Source organism: Drosophila suzukii, chromosome 2L (genome assembly GCF_043229965.1).
Source record: "Drosophila suzukii chromosome 2L, CBGP_Dsuzu_IsoJpt1.0, whole genome shotgun sequence".
Lineage (NCBI taxonomy): Eukaryota > Metazoa > Arthropoda > Insecta > Diptera > Drosophilidae > Drosophila > Drosophila suzukii.
Window position 1 is genome coordinate 10,380,949 of NC_092080.1, and position 27,995 is coordinate 10,408,943.

General features: G+C 39.4%; 2 protein-coding genes across 7 annotated transcripts in view; both read right to left on the reverse strand.

Moving 5' to 3' along the window:
• stol (voltage-dependent calcium channel subunit stolid) overlaps nucleotides 1-5,173 on the reverse strand; it is a 45,061-nt gene extending 39,888 nt beyond the window's left edge. For both annotated transcript variants that reach the window (XM_017082652.4, XM_017082644.4), the window contains exons 1-2: nucleotides 4,532-5,173; nucleotides 198-848 (exon numbers count right to left, since the gene is read on the reverse strand). In XM_017082652.4, the coding sequence (XP_016938141.3) occupies nucleotides 198-310 (113 nt within the window). In that variant the 5' untranslated portion in view covers nucleotides 311-848; nucleotides 4,532-5,173. The remainder of the gene's footprint in view (nucleotides 1-197; nucleotides 849-4,531) is intronic.
• Nucleotides 5,174-6,169: 996 nt separating this feature from the next.
• Nucleotides 6,170-27,482, reverse strand: CycE (cyclin E). 5 transcript variants are annotated; one of them, XM_017090250.4, is made up of 6 exons: nucleotides 27,265-27,482; nucleotides 19,859-19,986; nucleotides 16,530-16,854; nucleotides 8,042-9,360; nucleotides 7,750-7,975; nucleotides 6,170-7,612 (listed from the first exon to the last, which is right to left on the reverse strand). In XM_017090250.4, the coding sequence occupies exons 2-6, from the start codon at nucleotides 19,876-19,878 to the stop codon at nucleotides 7,337-7,339; spliced, it is 2,166 nt and encodes a 721-aa protein (XP_016945739.4). In that variant the 5' UTR covers nucleotides 19,879-19,986; nucleotides 27,265-27,482; the 3' UTR covers nucleotides 6,170-7,336. The 5 variants fall into 5 exon arrangements, with proteins under 5 accessions (XP_016945739.4, XP_036674877.3, XP_016945737.4 ...); XM_036818982.3 differs by having other exon boundaries at nucleotides 27,237-27,482; XM_017090248.4 differs by having other exon boundaries at nucleotides 27,086-27,482.
• Nucleotides 27,483-27,995: the final 513 nt, after the last annotated feature.

Genomic DNA, 27,995 nt, shown 5'->3' on the forward strand with positions numbered 1-27,995 from the left:
AGAATTCGTTGTAAATTATATAGGTAAATGGAAAACAGTGGGCACGGGGGAAAACGCTGTTGAAACGCTTCGGGGCAGAATAAACAAATTTACAATTAATTTCCTGTCCGAGGAAATTGGCAAAATATTTGGCAAATGCATAATTGAAACTGTTGGTCCTGTCGGATGTCAGATGCTGGATGATGAATAAAACTTACTCGTTGTGCGGTATATCCTCATCCTGATCGGCGAATGCAACAAACATGTGCATTTTGAATATTAGCACGCCCAAAACAATGGCCACAAAGCAGCTCCAGTGTTTGCTCTCCATTTTCGCTTGTTTTGCTGCTGTATGTGTGCGTATCTATGTGGATCAATTCGTTTTGGATATTTCACGATTAAATCCCAATCTCTTGTTTGTGGTTTGCCCCACTATCGATTGCCTTTTGTTGATTTCCAAAATGTATAATTTTTGCTTTATTGTTTTGGTGCTCGGCACATGGAATAAACACCGCAGAACGGGTCAGAAATTAAATAGAATTTCCGTTTTAATTGATTTATTTTCACCTATTGACACTTCACGAAAAATGTTCTCTTTAGCATTACGATAGTTGGTATATTCTTTTTTTATTGCACTACTTGTTTTGACTTGTTGACTTGTTTTTGCAACTTTAGTTTCAGATTGTATTTCGTTCTCATATACTTGTTATGAACGATTTAAAGCCAGATGTTTTTTGTTGCCAAAAGTCTTTATTGCTTTTCCCGGTTATGTTCAACATTGTTGCAAAGCTTTTATGACCGTTTTTATTTTTTGGCAACAATTGTTAATTGAACTGGTAGTTGGATATGTAGTTAAGTGTGTTTTTGACCTGAAATGCAAAGGAGAAAGAAATATAATTTAGTATTTTTTTATTGGTTTTTGATATAATTAAACCTAGCACTACAGATATATTTCTGAAATCATTATTAAATTATTTTTTAATTTTCAAATACTACAACACTATTCATTCTTTGTAATAAAAATATAATAAAATTATCGGTTTTAAGATTTTCACTGAAGTATATTCTAATGTTTAACATTAAATAAACGCAGATAAACTCCGAAAAATTATTCTATGTATGTATAAGTATATGATTCTCAGTAAAACTTATTTAAAATTCTGGTCTGCGGCCTTGCAGTATTTATTTTTGTCTATTTCAGAATGAGTATTCGTTTACGAATAGTTTTCTCCTGTTCACAAACAGACCAGAAATATTTCTACAATATATGTTTTCACGATTTTGATTGTGGATTGTGGGCCAATTGGCAGGGGCTGGGGCTGATTCCCTGGCTCCATGTGGATTTGACCTAGAAATGCGTTACCACCCACCGCCCCACACGCACACGGATGCAGGGGCATAACTCACACAGGACGAACTTCGGGATGTTTTCGAGCTCGAAAAAACCAACTCGAACTCGAATCTGGCGTACATGCGCAGTGTGGGAAGGCGGCTTCGCTCGTTCGTCCTTTTTTGTATGGGCATGCCACCCCCTAACAAGGCGCACATTGCCATACATCCTGCGTCCCCAAGGATATCGCGTAATAATTTTCATTAAACGCGCTGCAAGCCTTTGCCTTTAGTCTCCACAGCCCGAAAAACCCTACAACCACATCCGCCAGAAAGAAAGAATGAAAGACAATTTATTGCGGCCAATACGCACTTACATAGACATAATATGTGTGTGTGTGTGTGTATATAACCGGATTTCGCACGCTTTTCTGATTCTGATTCCCTCCCCCGTTTCCTCATCTGCCTCAACATCAAAAAGTTTGACAGAAGTGGAGCGCCATCCACGCTGGGGATGCTACTTCGAACCGGCAGCACATCCAGAACCACCAGAAAGTCAACGACTTCACTGCAAGCCCTGAGAAGTAGGCAACTTTAAGCATAAACTAACCAATGCATGTGGCCTCATATGCCACATTACTGTTCTTATCTTTGTTTGAAATAATAATGGTGTTTAAGAACCAACAAATACTTGATATATTTATGATGTAGATAAAACAATGAAAGTTGGGAATTTATAAAACATATTATAAAACAAAATACTCCTTTAAATTAGGTAAAATAACCATAAATAAAATATAAAAATTAAACTATCAAAACTAACCTGAACATATCAAAATTTATAAGTTTAAAAAATAACAAACATGTTTACTCACATTTCATTTACTTACTTAACAGCTAAGTTTAAAAATGCTTACAAGAAAATTTATGGATTGATTACATATATTAAAATTTACAAAATGTAGCCATGACTTCCAATCTATTTAGATTTTGAATTTGCCTTGAAGTATGGATGTTCATAATAAAAATCCTAAGTGTGTTTTTAGATAGCCTTGAAACTGATAATATATTTGTATATAACGATTTTGCTGATTAAGAACTTTTATATTTTACTTCTCCAGATAGTTTAGTAAACATTACCTCAACTGTGATCAAAGCAACCCATATTTCGCGTTAATCACTTCTAACTTATTTTTTATTCAGTGCTCTTCTCATGTCTTATCTAATGCATTTAAGTGAAAATCCGTCATTTGCGATTACGTCATCAAAATAGCCTTTTCCGTTGGCGTCTCGGGTGGAAAAAAAGTGTAGAAAAAATAATAGTGATAATAAAAATAAAGGCATGTGCAACATGGCGTATACGCAACGTTGGCATCGGGCAACATCGAGCGGACGAACCCATTGTGGAAAAGTGAAAGTTTATAGTTGGCGCACGTTCATAAAGTTTTGCGTGTTATACAAAAGATTTATTATATCGCATATATCGCTAGCTCCTGCCATTCTTTTTTCCATTTCCCCATCCTGCGCATTCGTCCTTTCCCGTCCCATCCCGATTTCCACCCCACCCACATTTCGCCCCTCTGTTTTGTTTGCCTTTGCCGTTTTATGTTTGGCCTGACTTTTTGGTTTTGTTTGGCCCACAGCAGCGGCGGCTTAAAAGCAATATGGCCTTGGGAGTTTTCGTAATGGAATTAATGTGCCTGTGAAAATTTCAATAGGCGGCGTACGAAACTTTTTTACAACCAAAGACGGATATGTCTGTGTGTCTGGCAGTGGAAAATGTTGATAAGTTATAAATCTGTTCACTGTTGGCTTTCAAGCAGGCCACATGACATATTTATTGTTATGTGCTGAAAGACCCTTTGGCACTTTAGTTGTCCATAAGTTTTTAATGTCAAATGAGCATATGCAAGCTACTACTAAATCTGTCATTATATGAACATTATTTCACAACTTTTGATCCATTTGTAGATATTTGCTCAATGAACTTGTAAATATTGTAAAGAAATCAGATATTAACATATAATAACAAATGTTTCTTTTCTAAGAATGTTGTCCCATATTTATTTTTGAATTAAACGTATTGAACTATTTAGGTTCATTCCGAATTCATATTTTTATACAAAGTGAAATATTCAAGCAAATTGTTCTTGAATTGAGAACATTCGTTCTTTAAAACCGTGTAAGTATATTTTGTGTTTAATGTTCTCAATTTAAATTGGTTCAAGCTCATTGAAAATATTTTGAGCTGAAAAAATGTCGCTCTGTTTTTAGAATAATTTTCAACTCATGTGAAAACCTCAGAGTTTTCTCTGTGTAGAAGTCCAGAACATAAACGTTATTTTGGGGTCTATAATACTTTTTAGGCATGCTTTGAGTTTTAAATTATTATACCTTTCATCAATACTCATTTTTATGTAAAAACTTGAACATTTTGGGTGAAATCTATAAGGAAAATGATATCTTTAGGATAGCTGATCTTTGTAGAACATGTATAAATAATGTTTGCTATCTAATAATTTTATAAAGTAGGTCCAAAATATAATTAGAATGTTTCAGTAACGAATTGAGGCACCAAATATTTTGCAATGCAATTTGTCGTTATGTTAAATTTGTAGATATTATGCAAGTGAAAAGTGAATCTAAAAAAACCCAAACAATATCCCTTATATCAGAATACATTGATGTAAGTACATCGTGCACTGTATGTACTGTCTTTCGAATTGAGATGGGGATTTAGGGGGCCTTCGAAGTTGGAGGCTGGGGACTTGGAAGGCCAGCCAGTGGTTACGGGGTATTGGTCAAGCCTTGAGATTTTACGCAGCTGCGTAAGCTGCGTGGCTGTAGTAAACGATAAACCGTTATTATGTGCCATGTGCCCATGCGAGTGTGTGGGTGCCATGTGTCTGTGTGTGTTTTTGGGGGAGCGTGCGTAGTAGTAAATAGTAAAACGGCGTAGCATACTTCTTTGGGCGCGCAAAACACAAGGACCCCACACACACACACACACGTGTAGCATACCTATACCTGTACAAACTCGAATTTTGATTTATGCTTCTATCAATTGAAACTTTCGGCAATTTATGGGTATTTGGTGGATTTCAACCACGCTTTTGTTAGTTATTTGGCTTTTTGTTTTGCCCATTTTATTGTGCAATCAAAGGGGCAAACTGGCTCTCTCCGACAAGGACTCCCTCTCTTTCTCGTCCTTTTGCTCACTTACTTGATGCTCCGGTGCGCGCCAAATTCGCAATTTCGAATTTCGAAATCGAGAGTGCGAAAGACTTGACCAAAAACAAAGTGGCCAACTGGCTGAATTTCAGAGTGATTCAGAGTGGCTCAGAGTGCTTCCAGTGGTTCAGTGGTTGGTTGTGGGTGGGTGGTGCAGCGAGGTGGTGCAGATTTGCCGACACTTTTTACTACGCGACTTTCGAACTGGAGAAAGCAAAGCGGCGCGAAAATGAGAGGCGCGATTGGAGAGACGAGAGATTTATTTGGCTGCGCGGCTTCGTCTCTTCGGCTTTTTGGCGCTCACAATTATTGCACCACCACCACAGGCACACGTTCACGCACACGTACATACATTATTATACATATACACAGATATCTGTATTGGATTTTTTTTCCAAAGTTTGGATTTTGAAGATATCCTGCGGCGTATACAGAGATTTTCAAACTGGCTTTGCAACACTTAACCAGAAAAACACTTTAAACTTTCATGTGTGACAAATAATATTGCACTTTGAGTTGGTATTTCTTTCTTTTTTTATCGGTGTTTCGGCTTGCATTGGGCAGAAGTGAATTTTTGTTTGGACGCGGTTTCTGCTCGGAACGCATCCACACTCGCCAATTTCTCGCCACGAACTGAGTGTGCTCTTTGGGGCAAGATAGCAGGCTCTTGGGGCACGATTCCTCGATTTCTCGATTCCTCGCCATTCGAACTCGTTTCCTCTCAACTCAATTTTGGCCAAGACCGTTGGGGTTGCTTTCCGCCGGTGCTGCCAGATGGGCCGATGGCCACTGTTAACCTCTCCCTCTCTGCTAACGGTACAGAATGTAAATGGACTACAGAGCTGTCGATATGAGGGTCAAAGTGCAACCGTTAATTTCAGGCGCCAATAGTTCAAATGACCTTATAACACTTAGAATGCTGATAAATAATAGAGGATATGTAGATAGGTTAAGACTCCTTTTTATTATTAACTTGTTAAATAAAAGGGAACAAATAATTTTATTCTCCAAATAAATATTAAAACTTTCAATAATTCTTTATTATTGTTACCTTAGCCAATTTAATTAAGTCCTTAACTTGTCGACCTCTCTTTTTATAGCCCTTTTAACAAGATTCAATTAAAACGACCTCTTTTCCCTAACTTGCATGCCCAAAGTATTGAAATAAACCCTTATTAAAAAACAAATAACTGTGAAAAATTATTTTTAGTCATTATTATGAAATGAAATACCCAGGTTTAACCTTGTTCAATTTAAACATAATAATGTTATTGATTTTTAATTGAACTTAAAAAGGTTGTAAAAAAACAATATTGTTCAAAAATAATATTCGACTGTTATAGAAAAAATATTCCCTTTCCTGGATCTGCGACAGCACAGGTTATTATTATTGTAATCCCAATTGTCCCCCACAAGAAAAAACACCATTAAAATTTCGGTTTTATTTACAAAAATATATATTTATTTACTCATTTAATTCAACTTGTTTTGTAAAGGTTATGATTTTGCAATTGTTTATTTATTGACATCAAATCATGAATATAAGCGTACTTGTGAAATTATTTAAAATCAAATTCATATTTTTAAAATGATTATTGCTTTTAAAAACTACAAATAAAACATAAATAGATTAGATTTTTTTGTTTGTTTTTCTTTTAGTTGCTGTTTTTGTTTGTTTTCTGTTTTAATTCCAGCCTTAATCTTATGAACACTTACATGTTATTTATTCCTAAACTAACGAATAATAATATTTTTCTACTTTGCGTTGTTGCCTTTTGAATGTACATAAAATTGTGTATGCCATATATAGAAATGTACACTTATATAATAATATATTATATGCGTTTCAGTTACGGTTCATTCTTGTTTTTGTGCGTTTTGTGTTTGTTTTGCTTTATGTACAGGATTTATTTGCTTAGCAAATTATGGCAAATTAGTCTAAATTAAAAAAAATGTTACATTGACGTATATATTCATACATGCACTTGTGTTTATATAGTCTGTTCAATTCATGTGTATAACTCAGATATTCTTCAATTGCCATTTTCTTTGTCACTCCATGTCAGCTATGGACTTGTCTTGTGTTTGTTGATTCATTGTTAGTAGGATTAATTGTCGAATGAAATGCAGTGTTTAGCATTAGTAGATTTAGTTGGATTCCCTCGACTTATATGCTAATTTTAGTTGGTTAGTCAAGTAATCTGCTCTGGGCCGCCGCTGACCCTTTCATTTTCGTCAGTTTTAGTTTTAGTTTTGTTAATTGGGCTCTCGGTGATTGATATTGAATGACTGACTGACTGGTTGACAGCTGGACATGTTTGATTGCGAACCTAGCTTTTTTTTTGTGTTTCATTTTTTAGGCGCCAGCAAAGTTTGTGACCATAGCACAACTTTCAGCTGGACTTTGTTTTGCTCCTTTTCAAGAGGTATTAGTCTAATGGTTAATTCAGTTTTGCCTTGTCTGCTATACTCTAGGTGTATAATATATATATATATATATATACGTTTGTGTGCTTTATAGATAGTGTACATTTAAAATTATATTTCTGATTTTCTATAAATACACAAAGTTAAATATTAAACTGAGCGAGGAAAATGAATATATATCGCGAGTTGAGAAACAAAAGCGCGTGGAAAATTTCAAATTAAATATGTTTTTAGCATAGGAATTAGGCAACTAATAACTTTTCACTTAACAAAAATAATTTAAATATAAGAAACACTTAACGTAGAGACTGTTTGGGCGGGTGTGGTGAGTGTGAGAGAATGGTTGACCAAGAGCAGGGCGGCCAATCTCTCAGCGATTGCTCCTGCTGCTGCTGCAGCTGGTCGCAGGATTGTTGCTGCTGCTCATGACGCCGTTGCTGCTGGCAGTGGCGGAGCAGGTGGTTGTGGAGGAGATGCCACTTCTTGCCGCCGTCTCATCGCCCTCATCGCCCAGATACTCGTCCGGCTTGTGACTAGAGGCGGGTGGCGTCAGTAGACTCTCGGGGGCGCGCAGCGCGGTGGCCGGGGAAGCCTGAATCCTAGCGCGCATCGCATGCGCCGCATCCTGGGCCATCAGCACTTCGTCCTAAAAGATAAGAATTCAAATAAGTAAGTGACTAAAGAAATTTTGATCTTAATATAAATATATTTTATGATTTTCCCTTATCATACCCCGTCAATATTATTGTTATTTTTTGGCTTTATCACCATTCAGATACTTACATACATATCCATGGTGGTGGTGTGCGTTTGGATGATGTGCGAGTCGTCGGTGACAATGTTGGGGCAGATGTGGCCCAGGCCGAACTTGTTGCTGACCTGCTCGTTCTGCTCGTTTAGCTGCAGGAAGGCGGCCTTCTGGGAGATCACCCGGAAGAAGGGCTCCATCCAGCGGGCGCAGGGTTGAATCACCTGCCAGTCTAGGCCAGAGCAACGCAAAGCCGCCTCACTATTAGGGAAAAATAACCGGTAAGACATACATTTCGTATGGGAAAGGGTATTCTAGCTAACTCACCGACTAAAAGTATGACTGATGGCGGCCGCTGCCAGCACCGAGTAGGAGTAGTTGGCCATGCCCACGTCCAGGGTGCACAGATCCAGCAGCTGTGAGGTCTGGACAAACTCGAATCCAGAGAACTGCGGGTAGATAAAGGCATCGTCCGCCTCCGCGGCCTTTTGCCTGCCAATCTGGGAGAACGAGGCCGGGGTGCGATTGTTCACATTCAGTTGCATATAGACACCCAGCCAGCCGGTGATGGTAATGGGACTGATGTCCCAGTCGAGTGCCTGCAGCAGAATCTTCTCGTGGTTGAGGATGTCCCGCTCTGTGCAGGCGCCATCCGTCACATAGGCGAACTCCCCGATCTTCGGGGGATAGATCTCCTCCACCTTGGCGGCCACAAACAAACAGGTGATGCCGATCAACTGCAAGTGGGTCTTCTGCACCTTGTGCGCCACATGCAAGTAGCGATCCAGATAGTCGACGGCCAGGTAAAAGGTCTCGCGGTGCAACTTGTACACCTCACAGACTTCGATCAACCAGTCCAAGAGGATGGCGCGCATGCGTGGCTGCAGACCGGGATGCTGTTCCAGCATGGAGATGCTGCGCAGCCGCGAGTCCTGCTCATCCCGATGGCACATCAGGCGCCACACATCGGCGGCATTGGCCCATGCCAGAGCAGGAAGTGGGCACATGCGCAGGCCGTTCTCCACCGCCGGCGACATGCAGCTAAAGGCCGCCGTGTCGTCCAGAATCTTGTTGGGTGCCTGCATATTGATCAAAAAGTCGCTGACCGGAAGCTGGATCTGCTGCTGGGGCTGTTGGAGGCCGGGAGTTCGCTCTCCATTAACCGCCTGCTGCTGGCTGCAACCCGAGGAGGCTGGCGAAATGGTGGACGAGTAGATCTCCTCCTCGTCGTCCTCTTCCTCGACATCATCCTCCTCATCCTCGTCGTACGAGTAGTCCTCGCAGCTGTCCTCCAAAAGGTCATCGTCATCCGGCTTTTGCGTAACCACGGTGGTTGTGGTGGTGGTGGTCACCACCTGGTCTACACCATACCGTACCACCACGGGTGCCAGCTTAGCACCGCGATCGGGACTCGGCGGACTGTCCGGGCTGTCCGGCAGCGGACTGTGTGGCGCCTCCGGCAGCTCCTCGGCCGGAGAGCTGCGTATGCTGAGCAGCTCCTGGGTGCTTTGGCCATCGACCGAGACAATTGGTGACGTGTACACCGAGGAGGCCACCGACGAGAGGTTTCCCTGGTCGCTACCGTACAGAGCGGGCAATCGCTGCTGGCGCTTGGCCGATGGAGGCTCAAAACCGAGTTCGGGGTCCTGAAATAAAAAATTATATAAATTATTATAATTATCCAATAATTTAAATAAATAAAGTTCACAGATAACAAAATATTGGTTTCAATATTATTTTGGTTTAAAGGATGTGGAAAACTTATATATTCTATAATAACAATCCATAAATCACAATTAAAATGTAAAATTCCGATACACAGCATAGGTATGTGTCAATAATTTGTATATCAACACATTTTCAAAAGTATTTCAGATAAAACATTTTTTGCACTCTTCAAATTCTACTTAAATATACAAAGAGTAGATATATAAGCAAATAATCTTTACCATTTCAATGAATTTGCGCTTCTGTTCCAACTTCATAATAACATGAACAACCGGATGAAATGGATACTCGAGTCAATGAAAGGAACACACGGGTGGCGGAGTTATAAACGTGCCCCGAATTTAATTAGCCAAGAAATGGTTGGTTAGTAGAATTTTATGTGGGCACGGCTGTCAAAATTCGTAATCCTTGATAGATGGACCGTTGTAGCTTAACCAAATGCACCCGCACAAAATGAGAGCCAGGAGATAACACAAAAGATCAAGGACTCTGTGTTCGCATGGAGGTAGGACAATAACACTTTGTATGGATTTTCTCGTGGGAACGGGTTTCGGTATCCTTTTTCTTTTTTATCTTTACAACAATATTTTTTGGTATAATCAATACTACTCAATCGTTATTGCACTTTTTGCTTTGATGTTTTTCAATTTAGTAGCAGTCTTTGGGTATAATTTGTTGCTTTGGTTTCTTTGGTATGATTAAACAATTGTGCAAAAAGATTTACTTTTTTTTGGTTATAACATTTAAAACATTTTTGGCTTCGTTTTGGTTTGTTGTAGTTGTTGTTGGTGGGTGATCTTGGCAAATCCGGTTCTTAAATTAGTTCTTTGCACTCGTTGTGTGTGGTTTTGGTTTCATAAATATTTGTCAGTCTTAACTTTTGCAACTTGACAATGGAATAATTTAGGTTTAGATTTTGGTCTCAGTGTCTTTTAGCTGTATGGGTATGTTTTGTTTTGTTTTTTTTTATCTTGTATTCACTCCGCTCTTGGCTTGATCGAGTACCAATCGCGTTGACGTGCGCTGTGCAACTGAGCTCGACGTTCTCCGTTCCAGATCGCCGATCCCCGAACCCCGATTCCCGATCCCCGATCGTCGTTATCCTGCCCAACGAATGCAACGGTCTCGGAAATAGGGGTTGCTATTCTTTTTCCCCCGACAGACTACTCTACTGCAACTCTACAGCGGTAAAAACAGGATCGCTAACCAACCAGCCGTCTCTTTTCATCGGGGGTAGTTCCCGAAGATATCCGTACTTCTTGAGATGTCGACGTTGTTGTTTTTGCATTGCATTTTTCGCCTCTGGGTGTTTATCAGCCCAACAACAAATCCCACTGACGGCTGTGGCTCCTGATCCTTTTTACAATTATTTTTGTCAACATTTCTGTGCGTTCAGGTAGACGCAAGACGTTTGGAAAATCACTACCTACACATAACCCTCAAAACAACGATACATAATGAGTATATAGGAAGTATATAAATTATTTTTGCTAGTATTATAGCTTTTGGCTCGAGCTGCCAGCGGCTGCATTAAAAATCTCCTGCATCTTGGAGGCTACTCTACTAAATTATCTTTTGGCATTGATCGAAGGGATGGGGTGTTGATAAAGGCAAATATAGAGCGAGCCTAATGGAACCTCAGCTCAGAGACCGACTCATAAGATTGCAGCATGAAAATGACAAAAAAAATAGGATAGGAGATTGGAATGGAAACGAAAAACGAAAACAATTGAGATCCTTGACCATTGTTCTCTTGCAGACAGATGATGGAAAACAGAAGCCAAGATCAGAAAGTCCATAAGTAAAAAATTGTATACAACATGGGACACAGATGTCACGCTTGGATTGCTGACATCTTAAAAAATATTATTAAAATAGGCATTTTAAGAAAAAAAAATCATTGGCAGCCCAGCTTTTTAAAAACAATTCCACGTACATTTTTTTTCATTTTCGTTCTTTAACGCCAAATAATTGTTTTGAGTTATTTAAAATATTGCAATTTTAGAAAAACTAAAATATGTTGACTTTTTTTATAACTTAAGCATTAAACTTTATGGTATAATACATTGCAAATATATACATCAACTATATTTAAAGTTGCTAGAACTTCAGTCCTACGAACATGGTTGCTATTCTCTATATTTTAAAAGTTTAGGGTCAAAGTTAATTGACCCTCCATTAAATAAAAATATAAAGATTTAAATTTAAGACAAAGATATCTCCCATTAAAGTGAACAATAACTTTATACAAAGAAATATAAAATCCAAGTAATATCTTATGTATTTCTTAGTTTTATGATTGCAAATGATCCTTCCATTGATTGAATAAAGTTTGCAGGGCCAAATAGGGATTTGAAACTTATCAAATAATGGGTGTATTTCATCAACTTTCTTAACAGTCAATCTCACACGTCGTAAAAGTTTAACAACATCAACCAACCCTGCTGCCCATTAAAGTTTTTCACATAATTTGTTACGTTAAAATGAGGGAAAAAATTTTGCGATATTTATGTGACATTTTTAATTGTCTGAGTAGGTTTGCCTTTCCAGCAGACATACGGATTCGAACTCCCCTCCTGGAGTCGGGGGTAAATACATTTTTTTTTTGCGTCAAGACAGGAAGGTCCAAGACGCATGACAAATTTAATTTCTTATTCTTCTGGCCAACAAACTGCAACAACCCTCCCGAGAAGATGATGTAGGTAACCGGGAACGGCAATCGTAGAATGAAATGAAAATGGACATGGATATGGACACATGTCAAGCCATCCAGATGCAATGTAATTAAAATCAAAGCGTGCAATGGCCTAAGAAGCCAGCTCTGCACACAATGGACATTCCTCCAGCCTTGTTATTTCACTTCGTTTTCTTTTTTTTTTGGTGCGTGGACATTGCATCTGCCATTTGGAGTTGGTCAAGCGTTAAGAAATCAGAAAGATTATGCACGAAAATTCCCAGTTTACTTTATGACATGACGGATTCCGAGGCGAAAGATCGGCCGAGTGAGTGTGAGAAATTAGTGAGAGCCAGTGAAGTGGGCTGGAATCTGGACCAATTCGGACCGAGAGGGTTGCATCCCAAGTTTAACAAGGGTTAAACTGGGTTGTTGCCCTTAAGCCGCCGCCTCAAGGATTTAGTACCAAAAAAGTCCAACGAGGCAGCTGCTGCAATCGTCGTCCTTAGTCCTTCGTCTCGATCTGCTCCTTCAAACGCAAGAAGCAAACCCACAAGGGGCACCCAAAACATCTCTCGAAATCTCACTGGGAGGGAGTCCATGGGTCGCCAGGGCAGATGATGCAATTCCTCAAGTTATGGGTACATACAAAAAGCAGTCAAGAAGCGATTCGATTGTTATGCGACAACCTCTGCTGCGTCGTCAACCTCAATATAGTATATCCCGGTGCCCCATTGTGTATGCTCCCTCTCTCTCATTCTACCTTTCTGCTTTTGCCTACCCTATAAAGTCCTGCGCTTATGTGTCGTAATCTTTCGACGGCCGTCTGTCTGAAAACCGAAACACCTTTAGTTTTCAGACCTTGGCGTGGGTCCAGGTGTAACTTTTTCACCGCTGTTGCCTTGTAATATGCTGCATTGTTGTTTCATTTTATTTTTCTTTTCATTTCTCCCCCAAGTCTTTGGATAACATTTAATTTTTTTCTATGGTCTGTCTGCCGGTAATTGTTAATATTTTTTCAGGACCTCAAGACTGATTAAAGATTAGGATTTCCGAGAAGTTCAGGATATAGCTTGAATCTTTTTTAATGAAATATTATAAATTCTTTAAAGACAGAAAAAGCTAACAAATTACCTTTCTTCCCCTGAATGATCGTTCAAAATTAGCTCAAGTCCTGTCCACTTTTGGGACAAGAGCGCTGCTCTCCTTTTAATAAATGATATGCAAACAACATGCCAGAGGACAAATCCCAGAAGGACCATAACAAACACTCATATTTCCAAGCAGTTCAACTGACCCCTGGTCAGTCCATAAAGGGTTAATCCAACACGACACTTTCGCGGTGACTTGGCTGGATTTATCATCGGGGAAATATAAAATTGGGCTGGCCAGGGGGAAGGAGAAAATGCTTGGACATGTAATTAATCATGCAATTGGTTAGATCCATGACAAAACGAATTAAAGCATAACCCATTGGTGGAACGGGAGGAGGGTAAGTGGACAAAGGACAAACCGCGAATGAATTTTGAATGCGAAAAATCATTTTGATGAATGTTAGGGAAGATCATTTTTCTTCAGGATTTAATGTGTCAACTTTTTCTTGATAGGTGCAGTCCTTGAAAGAAGTTTTATGTAATAGTTTCCTAGTTGATTTTTTAATATTGTTAACTACCTCCGTTTCTTGCGAAGAGCCTTTATCATTATAAAGATGTATCTTTGCTTTCAAAATTAAAATTACTTCAATTATTTTAAGATAACTTTTTAAGAATGCATATTATGTATACTGTTTTAAATAGTTGTATAAAATCAAATATTTAAACAGGTTCCTTATCCGCTAAATCTTGAGTGTCATTAATCTCAAAACAGATCATTGCCCAAGCTTCCCTTACAATTCAGTCCTCATCTCTTGTTTACCTACAGCTAAATAAAATCCTCTTTAAAATTAAAATAACTTTGAATTACAAAACAGATGATGCACGATTCCAGAACGGGATGCAATCTGGGAAACTGAAACTTGAATTCAGTTTCCCACAATGTCCCGATACTGACTTGACAGAAATCAAGACCCGCACTTGATTGCATCGAGAGAAGCAACCCGGACGAAACAAACCCAACTCCCCTTTCGGGACAAAAGAAACAAAGAAGTTTCCCAAAAAAAGCAGGGAACTTTCAGCGATTTCATGCCTGCCATGTAAAAAAATAAGAAAAAGGGGTTTACATTACACTGACAAATTGGTAAAATAATACCATAATTTTGATCCTTGTGCCAGCAGCAAAACAAATATTGTATAATATTTCAAGACCGCATTCCGGTGCAGGAGCGTTGTGCGTGTCCCGAGAACAGATGACACAAGCGCTGCACCAAGGAGCCGGATGATTTGCATAAAAGTTTAACGGAAATCTAATGAGCAAACGTCGCAGGATCCGAAGGCATTTGCATAAGGATAACATGTCCCGAAACGGGGTAGCAATATGCAACCCGGTTGGAAAGCGTTTCTTTTTTTATGGGTTGGATCTTCTGCAGAAGCAAATGTCGTCTCGATGAATATTTAATTAGGGAAGTAAAGAAATGGAAAAACTCGGCCCAGTGATCCTTGAAAAGGATAAGGCGTTGCTCAACCCCTCCGTTCGAGCATTCTTGTTTGCGGTTTCGGAGCTCTGTCCCATTCCGGTAGTCGCTCCGATCCCTTACCCATCCCGATTTCGAACTATACCTTCTTGATCTAGTTCCTGCCTCAAGCTAACCTATAACTATCGCAATTTCAAATTCTTCCTACGGCCTTAACGGACATTTGGCCGCCTTGACTTTGGAAAACCCACCCCTGGAGATATCGCACTTGGGCTAAAGGTGTGCGCGCATGCGCAACGACGCCTTCTGTCCTTGGTCTCCGGCTCCTTTGTCCTGCCGTGCATATGCTCAACATTCTGCCAAGACCCCTTCGGAATTCCCTTACTCAACAACGTCCGCCTGAAGGGGGCCTTCCATTTTTTTCCGTTTGAGAATGACATTTGTTTGGCAGGGAAGTAAGTGCAGAAACGTTGCGAAAACAAAAAACAGCAGAGAACCGATGGCAAAAAATACCCAAGGTAGATAGTATGTTTTTGGGAACAGACTGGTAAGATACCCCTGGTAAATTAAATATACTGAAAGAGTTGGTATTTAATATGGTTTAGTTTGAGTGTAGAAATTGCGATACAAAAAGTATAAATACAATTTAATTTGTATTATTGAGCCATTAAGATAAGATGTAAGACAAAAACAAAAAAGTTATTTTTGTTATATTATATGGGTTTAAACATTTTATGTTTTTGATATCAAAACTGTGAAATATAATTGGATATTTGTGGATACCCCAGAGCAGGGTATCAAACTAAGAAACTCGAAAACAATTTCTGCAAGTTCATTGCACGTATAGGAGAATATTCCCTCTATTCCACTCCATATTTCATATAGAACTGGAAAAAATCCTTTGCACCAACACAGCTGCCCAGGAGAAGCCATTGTTCTCCGCCTTGATTGCAGCTACTTGAGAGAAGATCTGACTTCAGGGCTTCCAAGGATGCTGCTAAATGAGCCCTTTCAGTAAGTAGCGTTTATTTTTGGGCTCATCTTTGCATTGTGCCAGCGCAGAAGTGCCAAGTAGCTGTCTACGTGCCCAAAGGCTTATTTGGCTAGAGCTCAAGCAGCAAAAGATCAAATGAAGATCGGCAGCCAAACGACTGGAAGCCACGAAAGGGCTATCCATTCAAAATGGAAGTACAAATAAAAGATCGTTTGCCAAACATACGAAAAAGAGAAATCTCTGAAGATCAGTGATCAATGAACACAATTAGGAAACTCTGATCAAATAAATGGGTATACCAATACTTTTAATAAAAAGTGTTCTTTATCAATTCCTTTAAATGATAATAACAAAGACCAGCTGCACGACGAAGCAATCTAAAGTGATCTGTTATGATCCTTGAGAATTAAATCCGATTAATGATCCTTGGTCAGTTTATAGAGTTCTATATTTATAATAATAATCACAGTTTAGTATTTTAAAGTAACAGCACAATGAATTATTAAAGTAGACTCTGTAGTTCATGAACATCTCAATCTTTAGGGATCTACAAATCACTAAATTAAAAAAAAAGAACCTTGAGATCAAATGAAGACCTCAATGAATACGAACATTAAATCAATTTCGAATACAAAATTAGAGTGCACGAGCAATTTTGCAAGAAATTAGCTTGATCATCGTTGTCGAAGATCGTTTGGGTCATCGGCATGTGGCTCTTGCTGTCGCTCTTGGCGTTTCCTTGATAAGATTGCAAAAATCATCGAGGTCACATGGCCTGATAAAGCGACTTCATTCATAAAACTTATCTGCCATGTCTGGGGGCTTACATTTTGAAAAGATTATTACTCACCTTAGCATCTTCGTTTGAGTCGCTGCTTAAACGCCGTTTACGTTTATTGCCATTGGAAGTTGCGGCTGTGGATGTTGCAAGGTTCTGGTTATCACAAGAGCACATCTCGACTGATTTGGAGGCTGCTGAGGTACCCGGTAGCTCTTCTTCTAGCTGAGTTGCCGACGAAGATGGGCTTTGATTTGGATTTGGGTTTGGGCTAATGCTGCTGCTGATATTACTACTGCTGCTGACGACGACGACAATGCTGCTGCTGGCTTCTCCGTTGCTGGGGGCGGTTGTGACTATGCTGCCATTTGGCTCAGTGCTGCTGGTAGAACAAACACTGCAAAAGAAAGTATGAGAAATTAACAGTGGAACTACAGGACGTTAAAACTATATTATTTTTAATAAGATATTTTTGTAATATATTAAAAATACGCTGCATTGTAATGTTCCTTTTCAACGATAATAAAGTTATTTGGTTTATAAATACATTTCAAAAATAAATATTATTATATTATATATAATTATTATAATATTAATTAGAAATTTGTTTGAAGCGGAATAAAATTCTATGTTAAATCATATTTTACAAAAACTTTAAATTGGTCTATAATTAGAAATGAGTACTCAAACGTTCTTTAAACCTAACATAACTGTTTAAAACGTATTAAAATACACGTAATGAACCACTGTGCGATTTTCTGGGGATCAGTTATTTCCAATTTCTCCTCTTTTTTCGCAAAATAGAGAAATTCAATATGCCACGGAGGCAAGCAGCAAATCACATAGGGGCGTTCTTAAATAGATACAAACGAAACGAACATAAATTCATTGAATTTTGACACGGCATTCGAATCGCGATGCAAGACTCGAGATTAAGGCGCCCAACGGATACATTAATATTTAACATCCGGGAAATTGAAATCGAGATGACTGATCGAGGGAAATGGAAATGGGATCGCCGCTGCAAGGGCCCCGGAAAAGCCTTTCCTCCTTGAGATTGAGCAATTTTGGCAAATTTGCATGGACATTAGCATAATGCAAGAGGCTGGCAAACGGAAAGAATAGGATTTCCCTCCTTGAGAGCGCAGATGTTAATGTTATATCCCTTTGCCACAACTCTCAAGTGTTGCAGAACAAGCCACTGCACTTTAAGCAATTCGATGCGCGAATTTTTGCAATTTGAGCGAGGAGCAAAGAGAAAAAAAAACGAAATCTAACCCTTGGGACCGTAAACCCTTCCTTCTTAAGGAAGTTGTGAAAGGGGATAACAAAAAAAGGGCTGCTGCACATAAATTCAAATGCTTTAGCCATTTCTTGCTGGGATTGCAGCCTCCTGTTTTGATCCTGGCCCTGCACTATCGATCGCGTTTAATGGTTTAATGAACAAGAAAAAGTAATCACGTAGTAAATTACGAGGAAATGAAATCGCTTAAAAATGAGTTACGGCGAGAAAGGACTAATGGAGCGTACGTGCAGGCGGCCTTCAAGTTTTTCCCGCTTTCTTTCTTTCTTTGTACTCGGGGTTCCCGGGGTCAGAGGTTCTCCGCGGCTTAAGGTTCAAACTGAAATTTGTCATTTCGAGGTGAAAGTTTCCTTTCCTTTTGCGGCGAAGCCAGAAACCTTGTTTCGGTTTCGTTTCCCCCTTTCTTTTTGTCGGTTCGAATCCGTATCCCTGTAGGTAGCAAATGGGTAGGGTGACTATCTTGGTGATGACATGGAGAAATTCTACGAAGTAGTTCCTGGAACATGGTCCAGTGCATAATAAGTGGACTATCGAAGGATCGATCTTTCTCACATGATAAATTATATGAAACTGTGAGGCTGGGATTAGGAATTAGTAATTTATTGCTTTATTTTTGAATCCAGGGAACAGTTATGCTTCGGAATTCATGTAACTATTATACTAATCTATTGACAAATCGTGTTCTTAACTCTCAAGGATAACAGTTGGGATTTTTTAAAAGAAAAGCGTTGGTAATGTGCCCTTAAAAGTATGCAACATTCTATAAATACCTTATAATACTTAACTTTCCTGACTTTTTTGATAAATTCCGTTATAGATGTCAGCGAAATAGTTTCGCAACACATACCAATAATTATGTCGACCACGAAATATGGCCATAAAATGGACTATCACTTAAGTGATCGCAGTGATCAGTGGGCAATGATGATGACGTTGAATGCCAAAGGGGACGCAACTGACAAAACCAAATGACTAGGCAATTATGCAATTATGGTCATGCGCAGGCACCCACAAGCAAAATTTGTATACGGCAGGGTGAAAACATATTAAACTCAATTAATTTTTGGCCAGGACATGACTGAAAAAGCCACAAAAAGTGTGTGTCGGCTGTGACAGCATTATCAACAAGACCGAACCAAAAACCCCCTAAGTGCAACCCTCTGAAGCAACCAAACTGACCTGAACCGTCCCACAACTAAACACTTTTCTAATGACATTTTCGCGCGCAATTATATACTAATCACACGCAGGACCTCGAAAAAGAGTCCTGTAAAGGTATGCAGAGTGTTGAGGAATGCGGCACTTGGTTATCAACGCAGTTTCGATTTTAACACCTACAAAAGCCATCTGTTTTTTTGTTCGCTTTTGGAAATTGACAGTGAAAATGCATTTTAGATTATCGCACTTGAGTCAGAAGGTTGAAACGGCTGCAGGAACAGTAGGATCCCGAGTGGTTATAGCTCCTGCGGGTCCTACTTTTTCCCGGGGAGTATTCGGGCATAACCAGTTGGGCTCTGTCACTTTATAATTACGAAATAGCTATTAGATAAACATCACTTTTGGTTAAGAGAATTAAAGGGAGACGCGACTCTGCCTACCAGGATAGTTAGTGGTAAAAAGGAAGTCGATCGGATGTCGCCACAGGAAGTCGCTGAGCGTTAGAAACAAATGTTATTGAAGACCGTTGGGGAGTCGCCTTTTTGGCTTTCATGTGGGGTGCTAATTAGTTTGGTCAGGGCTGCAGAGGAAATGGAAGTCACGAAAAGTGTTTGATGGGAAAGGAAAATGTCTAAGATCAGAAAAAAGTCAACAAAAAACATGCAGGTTGCTTGAGAACTTAAACACCTTTCAGCTGGTTTAAAACTGCTTCAAAACCTAAATATGTAACTCTGCCTGTAAGAAAAAAATCGTATACCTTTCAAAGCATAAATAAAATAGTAATATACTTTTAAATATAAAATAAATACTTTATTTTGTTTAATCATTTACAAGACATTTTTGATATTAGTTTACCTATTTAAATGTGAAAGGGATTTAGAAAAAATAATATGTGCAAAAAATATATTTAGAATAAAATAAACTTAAAAAGGAAACTTACCTCTTGGCATTTAAACCCATAATTGTACGGCCTTGATAAGCCGTTTATGTTCTTTATCCTGAATGTTTTGTAAAGGCTGCTCGTCAAAAGCAGAATTGTTTTGTATAATTTAAATAATTTAAAAGGAACTGCAAATAAAATAAACAAAAATATAAAAAGATATTAGAAACAATAAATATTGAACAAAATAAAAGAAATAGAATCGTTATTCCATCACTAAAAATCTAAGAGCCCAAGATATGGTCATCACATGTGACGTGTTTTCGAGTTTTTACGACTTCACAAAACCTATCAACAGTTAGTCCAGCGCATTATCTGTAGATCCTTGTGGAAAAAAACAACATATGATCCTTGAGAAGAACTCATGCACACACAGCATGTGGTCGAGGAGTTTCCTCGTTTCGAAAACCCCAAACAAATTTGTTTACGTGAGTTTTTCTCGAAAAACAATATAAATACACCAACTTTTTGCTTTTAGCAAAAAGAACGTAAAGTAAACATTTTCCTATGGGTCTGAGATATTCAAATTACAGAAACAGAACGTTGGGTAGGAGTTTTTTTTTTGTGGAGTTGGGTCATCTTAACAGGTAGTCACGGGATGGTCAATTTTTTATCATAATAGAATTTCCACGAGTCTCAATTGATGCCTTCTGCTGCAAGTTCAGCTTCAGCTGCTCCTCACGAACTTCCTGTACACTTATAAAATCCTTCACAATATCTTAGTTACACATAAAATTATAAAACAATTTGACTTCTATCCTGTGTTACTTAAGTGTAATATAAAAAACAAATTCCCAGAGATTTTAATAAATTTGTAAAACCCTTTACTTTTCTTTACCCATTGCTGATTTATTGGAGAATTTAATTTTTCGAGTGTACCAATGTCAGGTGCTTCTCATTCGGCGCATGCGCAACGTCCACATTTTCTAGTGGTTTACAACGCTTAATTATATCGAGTCGTCTCCTCGATATTTCCCCGATGCACCTGTTGTGGCTAGAGTTGATCGCTGGCCTTCTGTTAGAATTGCAGGATGATTTCGATGCAGGGACAGGTGAGTTGAGTGGAGAAGGGGAGCGGCAGCTGTTGATGGACCTACCCCAACTCAAAGGATTCTGACGATGTCTCTGCTCCTGCTGCTGTTGTAACTTCAATTGACTTCCCCCTTCGCTAATTGTATCCTGTCGCGTTTCCTTGTTCCCCTGCCCTTCTTTCCGTTCTCCTCCCATAAGCTATTTTCCTTTTTCCGTGTGACATATGGGCCTGGCGTTATATTTGCCACGATTTATGGACCTCCCTTCGGCCTACCATTCAGTTCAGTTCGACACCTTTTCCTACCCCATATGCGAATGCTTTTTAGTCAACGGCTTTCTTTCCCTTACTTTCTTATTCTTATGCAACGGCATTCTCCATTTTCCTCACATTTTTTGCCTCTCTTTTAGTTTGCTTTTTCCGGCCTTTTCTTATGCACAATATTTTGCTTTTTTTCAACCATCATTTTCACACTAATTGCGGATATGCCTTCTAATTAATTGGGTTCCCTCTTCTTCCCCGAAGTCCTTTTAGAGCATTTTTACTTTCTCGGCTTTGTCTAGTTTTCAACCCTCCTTATTCTATTAACGACAAGGAAATTTTGCTACATAAAAAAGAAAACCATAAAACTATGAACCTATCTCTAAACGATCGTTTTGGATTTGCAAGAAAAATATATAATAGTTTAAATACATAAAACTTTCAGTAAGACCAATATTTTTATCAGAACCCATCATAGCCATCATATAATATCTATAATACTTGAAAACTTAAAGGAAACTTAAGTGCTCAAAGATAATTATAAAATCTGAATAATGAGAATAATCTTGTCTGAAGATCTCATAACCCAAAGTAAACCCATTTATAATCAGATTTAAACAATCCATTTTGTAAAATAAGAGGGGTAATTAAAACAAATGGACTAAAATTAATATTCTTTGACGAGTTTATAATAAAATCTATGGGATCTTTGGGGCCTCCCCAAGGAGTTGACAGGGGATTCTCGCAAACAAATGACTGTATTATCGCTAAACCGATTCTTCTTGTCCAAATACCAGCGACTAGCATTGGATAGAGCCCTAACTAATTGCAAGGACTGCCCACACGCAGGCTGCAACTTCCTCTAACGAAGATTAAGTGAAGAAGGCTGCGAGTTCGGAAGAAATCCGCGGCGACAGGTATACAAATATGAATAATGCCGCGGATCGAGCAGATAAGCACAGGGGTTTCCTTTTGCTCTCAGTTCCTAATTAAAGGCGATGCTCGAGTGAATCTGTTTACCTGGACGGGGTCCTCCAAGGTCATTTAACTGGAAAACCAGAGTATAGAAAATAAAGTCGACCGTATTTTCGGCAAATTTAGAGGCCCCTCATCTCGAAATATTTGCTTTGTGCCGAAGATTTCCCACAAGGAAATGGAACCAAGTCTCGAGATACAATATGTAATGCAACTTGAGGCAATGCAAAGAAGAATGCGCAAAATGCGCAAAGGAGAGCGCAAAAAAATATATATAAATACGTATGTATGTATCTCAGCGAGTATATGCTATATAGAGTAGAGGGAAAACAGGTCTCGAGTTATCCGGGGGCCTCTGGAGACGCCGTCTTCAACTGTCTGGGCCTGCAATTTTTGTGCGTCCTTTTTTGGGCTGCATTTTGGGCTCTGCACATGCGACGAGATACATTCCAGAGATAGTCGAGATAAATGCACAAGTATCTGGGTATCTGGGTATCTGCTGTTGCGTTGTCAATGCCAATGCTGCCTTCTCCTCCTTTTTGTTGTGGTTTGGCTACATCTCTTGCAATTAGTTGGAACTCCAAGGGACGAAAGACTACACGGGCTGGGCAACCACATATGGTGTACTATACCGAATATTTGGGTTCTATCTCATAATGTTTATAAAGAAATCCACATAATTTACTTAAATAATATTAAATTCAGTGTTCCTAATATTGTTAAGAAGTTCTATCAACCGAAGTCCCTTAAAAAATTCCTACAGAAATCACCTTTATAAGCTTGATTAATTTTTCAAAACATGATCACAGGGATGATTAAAATCTTCTAGCCTTCTAAAGTCTATCAATATTAAGTATAATTAATAGCAAGGTCAAATATATTTTAGGATTTAGAAAAATTACAGGGTATAAGTCTTATAAATGATATAGTAACTTGGTAACTTTTAATTTTATGCGTTAAAATAACTCTGAAGAACACCCATTTTTCCGAATTTTTAGTTGGTTTGGTGGAAATCGTAATATTAACTAGCATAATACCAAATTTCAAATCAAGTCCCTTGCGCAAATACCCAACCTGACCTTAGCTACAGGGTACTGAAGACGAAAACAGGAAAGTCGATCCTCGTCGAGGTCTCTTCTCCTGCGTGCATCAGTATCTGTGTATCTGAGTATCTGTGTGTTCTGGTATCTGAAGAGCGCCGCCTGGGCAAAACGGCGTGTGAAAGTAAAGCCGGGCCAGCCGAAGGAGAACAAATCAAAGTTCCTGAATGGAGCGGCGGCGGCGGCGGCGTTCCAGTTCCAGGAATCGACGGCCTTGAAGTAGCCGTTAGGACATCGAGACGCGCTCAATTGACTATTTAGTTTATATTTAGCAGCGTCTAAAAGGATGCTGCCCACAGCCAGCTCAAGTGGCCTGCGTCCTGTTCTTGGCTCTTCCCCAACTCTTCTGCCGGACTATCCTTTGTTTGTCTGGGAATAACTGGAAACTGTTTATCATTGTTATTTCTGCCCTTCATACGGCTTCTTCTCCTCCTCATTCCGATTCCGAATCGGATTCTTCTGCTGGAGCGACAAAAATGTATAGACAATAAAGAAAAAAAAATCCCCACATACACAATCATATATGCTTCATTTATTTAAGGAGTTAGTATTCACAACTCATCCTTGGATAGCATGTAATATTTGTAAAACATTCCGCACTTGTAATTGAGAAATATTTTTGGTATTTTACCAGGAATTCGGGTTAATATGGGCAGGTGATATGTGTGATTCCTATACCAAGCGTGTAGGATGAGAAAATATTACAAATAACTTTTGGGTTCTCATCTCATCTAGAAATTCCTTTGATGCCCTGCCGCTTTTGAAGGTGGGAAGCACTTGATCAGGGGAAGAATAGAAAAGGTGTTGACTTGGATTTGAATAAGTGATTTAAGGACTATTTAGATTGGGGAAACAAAAGGAGAACTCAATGGCCCTTTGTTAAAAGGCAACAATTTTCCAAATATTTAAGATCAAAATTAACAAAATTCGGCTTGGATAGTGAGTTTCTTAAACAGAGAAGTATACTATCGTAGAGGAAATGAGTACCTATAAAAACACTATTAAATAAATACGTTTTCCCGAAATTCTAGACATTTCTAACCCACCATTTAAGAACGGAATTTCGGCCCGATCATGACATAATCCCAAAATTTAGTATACAAAAAGCCACCCCATCAACAATCCACCACCCAGCCCCCCCACACACGCCCCGCCACGCCCACTCAACAAGTTTAACGGCGCAGAAAGCAAACACGCAAAAAAGCTCGCCAAAAGAATGCAAAAACACAAAGAAGAAAGTCAAAAATTGCAAAGAAAACAACAACAAAATAAATTGTAGCAGGTAAATGGCAAGAAGAGAAGAGGAGGAAGATAAGTTAAAGGGGAAGATGGAGAAGGAGGGGAAGCAATAGCCAAAGCACAGAGAAATATCAATGAACTCCATTCTACATACGCGTAGATCGACTTAGTAGGCCATCTCGCTTACTCATGGGTTAAAACCACGTACATATAGTTACTACACAAAAAAAAATATCATTTTAAATATTAAAAATATTTCTAGGAATAAAATTTTAGTTTGATGAATTGTATTAAAACTTGGTTTTAGATATACCATTATTATTATTTAAACTTAGGAATTCTTCGAGTGTGGCTTCATATCCCTTGACATAATGGAATTTTAACTTGATTTCTCTTTTTTCCGGTGTACCAAAGATTTTTGCGCCACTTTTGACATAATTCATTATGTTTTTCTACTTTTTTTTTCCCCATTTCGCTTTGCCCGCTGCTTCGTGTTCGTCAAGTTTTCAAAAGGTTCGAAGTTTTGCGTTGAACTTTTCCCGCCGCCGCTGCCGCGGCCGCAGTCGCCGTCAACGTCGGCAGAGCAGTACTAAAAAGTTTTTGTTTGTTGTTGCTGTTGGGAAGGGGAAAAATAACTTGACTCGCTGTTCTGATTGGAATAAAACGGAAGAGAGCGAGAGAAAGAGAAAAAGAACTTATGGAGCGCATTTCTTCTACGTGTGTGTATTTGTATGTGTGTGTCATTGGAGGAAGCGTATATAAATGAAATGAGCATGGGGAAAAGAATGGAGAAACACAAAGTGGCGCGAATTAGGCGTTTGGGCTGGCGCAGTTTTGTTTTACCGCCCAAAATCTATGCGAATGGCGGGAAAAGTGCAATTCGGGCGGGAGAAAGATTAGAAAGTTTCCCCAAACTAACGGCTCAAAAGAATGAGCTGCATTTCCTTTTTACCAGCAACAGGAAAACTTAAGTCCTCTAAGAACATTGCCAATCAGAAAGCAACGGTTTTTAATCCCACAGCGTGTCAATTTTCTTATAAGAGGACGTTGTATGCGTAGCCAAAAATGCAAAGACACGACGGCAAACGCAGCTATTCTCTCCCACTCTCTCCTTGGCCATCCCACACACACTTGTCACACACCGCACACACGCGTCATATAATTTTTTTTCCACTTAGTTTGTCGTTTTTTTCGCCGTTCCTCCAATCAGACCATTGTGCAATTGGTTTGTTACCTTCTAATAAGATGGAAAATGCTGGCTTTTCCCAATGTTTTCACTTGTTTTTCGAGGGAATTGAACGATTTTCGAGAGTTTTTCGTCGTCGTCGTCGTCGTCACACGCCGGCCACGAAAAAACTTCACGAGCAGCAGAGCGGCAGCAGCAGAGTGATCGCTTTGGAACCGAAAAAAAATTGGTGGAACTGGGCACCGAAGGCAGCGACGTCGACGGCGACGTTGACCGCGACGCCGACTGCGGCGAGTGTGCAAGAGGAACGCGCCAAAACAAGCTGATCCGAAGCGCCAAAAAATGCAACAAACACACAGGGGGCGACTTTGTTGTACTTGAATGTCTAATGGGGGCGACAGAGACGGGGAGAGCATCTCCCGCGCAAAGAACGGGCTGCGTGAGTGAGACGGGGCGAGATGAAGCCGCTGGTGGCAACTTGGCATTTTATTGAATGGAGTCTGCAATTGGAGTCCCTTACAGGCCAGTCAGACTCCAATTGGAGGTTCGACGGCTTCTCAGCTGGGTGGTCGCAAAACAGCTGAGGGGGATGCCAGAAGGGCGGATTTAGAAGTAAATATTTTAAGTCTTACAAAAATATTATACTGATTTTTCTTCTTTTTCCTAGTTTAACTTTGTATAGTGACCCTATGACTTATAAATTTAAAGAAAATTCCAAATTGAAATTGAATAAATAATTTTAAAACCGCTTTGAACACAACTAAAATGACAGAGGAATGTGTTTTAGTTTAAGAATGTTAAACAGATTATTTTAACGCTTCCTTTTAGATTTTTTAAATCCTTTGATTATATGTTTTCATGCCCTTGCAAGGAATTCCAATAAATTGCAAACCCAAAACATCTGACCGTACGTTCTCGGCGCAACCAGGTGGCAACGCCGCCCTGAAACCAAACAAACCGCTGCCACTTTGTTGTTGTCATCGATTAACATTTGAGCATTTTTGGCACCAACTTTGCGGGCCTGTAAAACCATTAAAATAAATGAAAACCCTATGGTATTTGCAATCAATTGAAAGCTTAAAACTCAGAGAATCTGATTTTGCAATAACACCGGAAATCCCGTTTGATTTGGTGGAAATAAATTCAATTGAAGTCGGAGATTTCCCGCGCGCGGGAACCCGACGTCGCCGCGCGCTGCTGACAGCGATGACAGCTGCGCGCGCAGAGAGAGAGCGCGCCCAAAGAGTGGGGAGGAGAAGAGAGAGAGCGAAAAACGTCGACGTCGCTGCTCACGTTTTTTTCGTTTTTTTTCACTGGTAGAATGTAGATGAAGAAAAAAAAGGTCTAAAGGAGATCGCTTGAAACGTAGAGTTCACGAACTTTTGGGCCAAGCACCTGCTACCACGAATATTGCCCAGTTGGCCCATATCACTCACCTGCTTTTCGGCAGGATTTGGCCAAATTCTAGCGGAGATTGGACACGAAAAAACACACGCGGACTTGAGTGATGGGGGAAAAAAATTGCACACACCGCCGCACACACACACACACATACAGACACTCGGCCAGCCAGCAAGACAGTTTCACCTTCTTTTCCTTTTTTTTTGTTGGTCACCTTTTCACGCCGTTTTCTCGGGCTTCGTTTTGGGCTTTTTCACGGCCAGCTCAACCCCACGCAAGTCAAGGCCAATTCGAAGCGATCCCCGTTGGCCAGCACAAATTCAAGTTAAGCGCAAGCACACTTTTTCGGCCTTTTCAGCGACTCGAAAATAACACAATTATCGGTTCGGTCGGCACTGCGGCGAGATGAGATCGAAATCGAGAGAGGACGATCGGCGTCGGACAAGCAAGGCAAGAGCAAAAAGCCACAGCACTAGTGCATTAAGAGAGCGCCAGGCGCTCTGGCCACACGGTGCGGAGTTGCCACCTGGGCTGATCGCGGGGTTTTAATTGGGCGCGCCATTTGAATGTTCAGTGGCTTACTTCCGTTGTGTTTGATAAATCTATTTGTCTGCCACTTCACTTCTTATTATTTGAACTAACATCTTTTTTTTTCTTTTTCACTTAAATTATTCGTTTTTTAATTAAATAAAATGTTTTATTAACTTTATATCTGAAATTACTTTTAACATAACCATCAAATGATATTCTTTTTAGCGCGCTTAATTTTGAATTATATATTTTGTGCAAAAAACTTAATTTTTTGAAAGTTTTGCTACTATTTTTTATTAAAATACATAATGTATTTTTAATCAACACCCAACATTTTATTGATTTTTCGATTTATACTTCTAGATTTTTCTTTTTTGTGGTTCGTTTTTAGGCGCGCATTTTTAAACACAATTT

Coding starts and splice junctions, on each gene's coding strand:
- CycE (XM_017090250.4), bottom strand. CDS start 19,878: ATGGGTTTAAATGCCAAGAG. Junction 16,855..19,858: donor ATGGGTTTAAATGCCAAGAG/GTAAGTTTCCTT, acceptor TTTCTTTTGCAG/TGTTTGTTCTACCAGCAGCA. Junction 7,613..7,749: donor CCACCACCATGGATATGTAT/GTAAGTATCTGA, acceptor CTTATCTTTTAG/GACGAAGTGCTGATGGCCCA.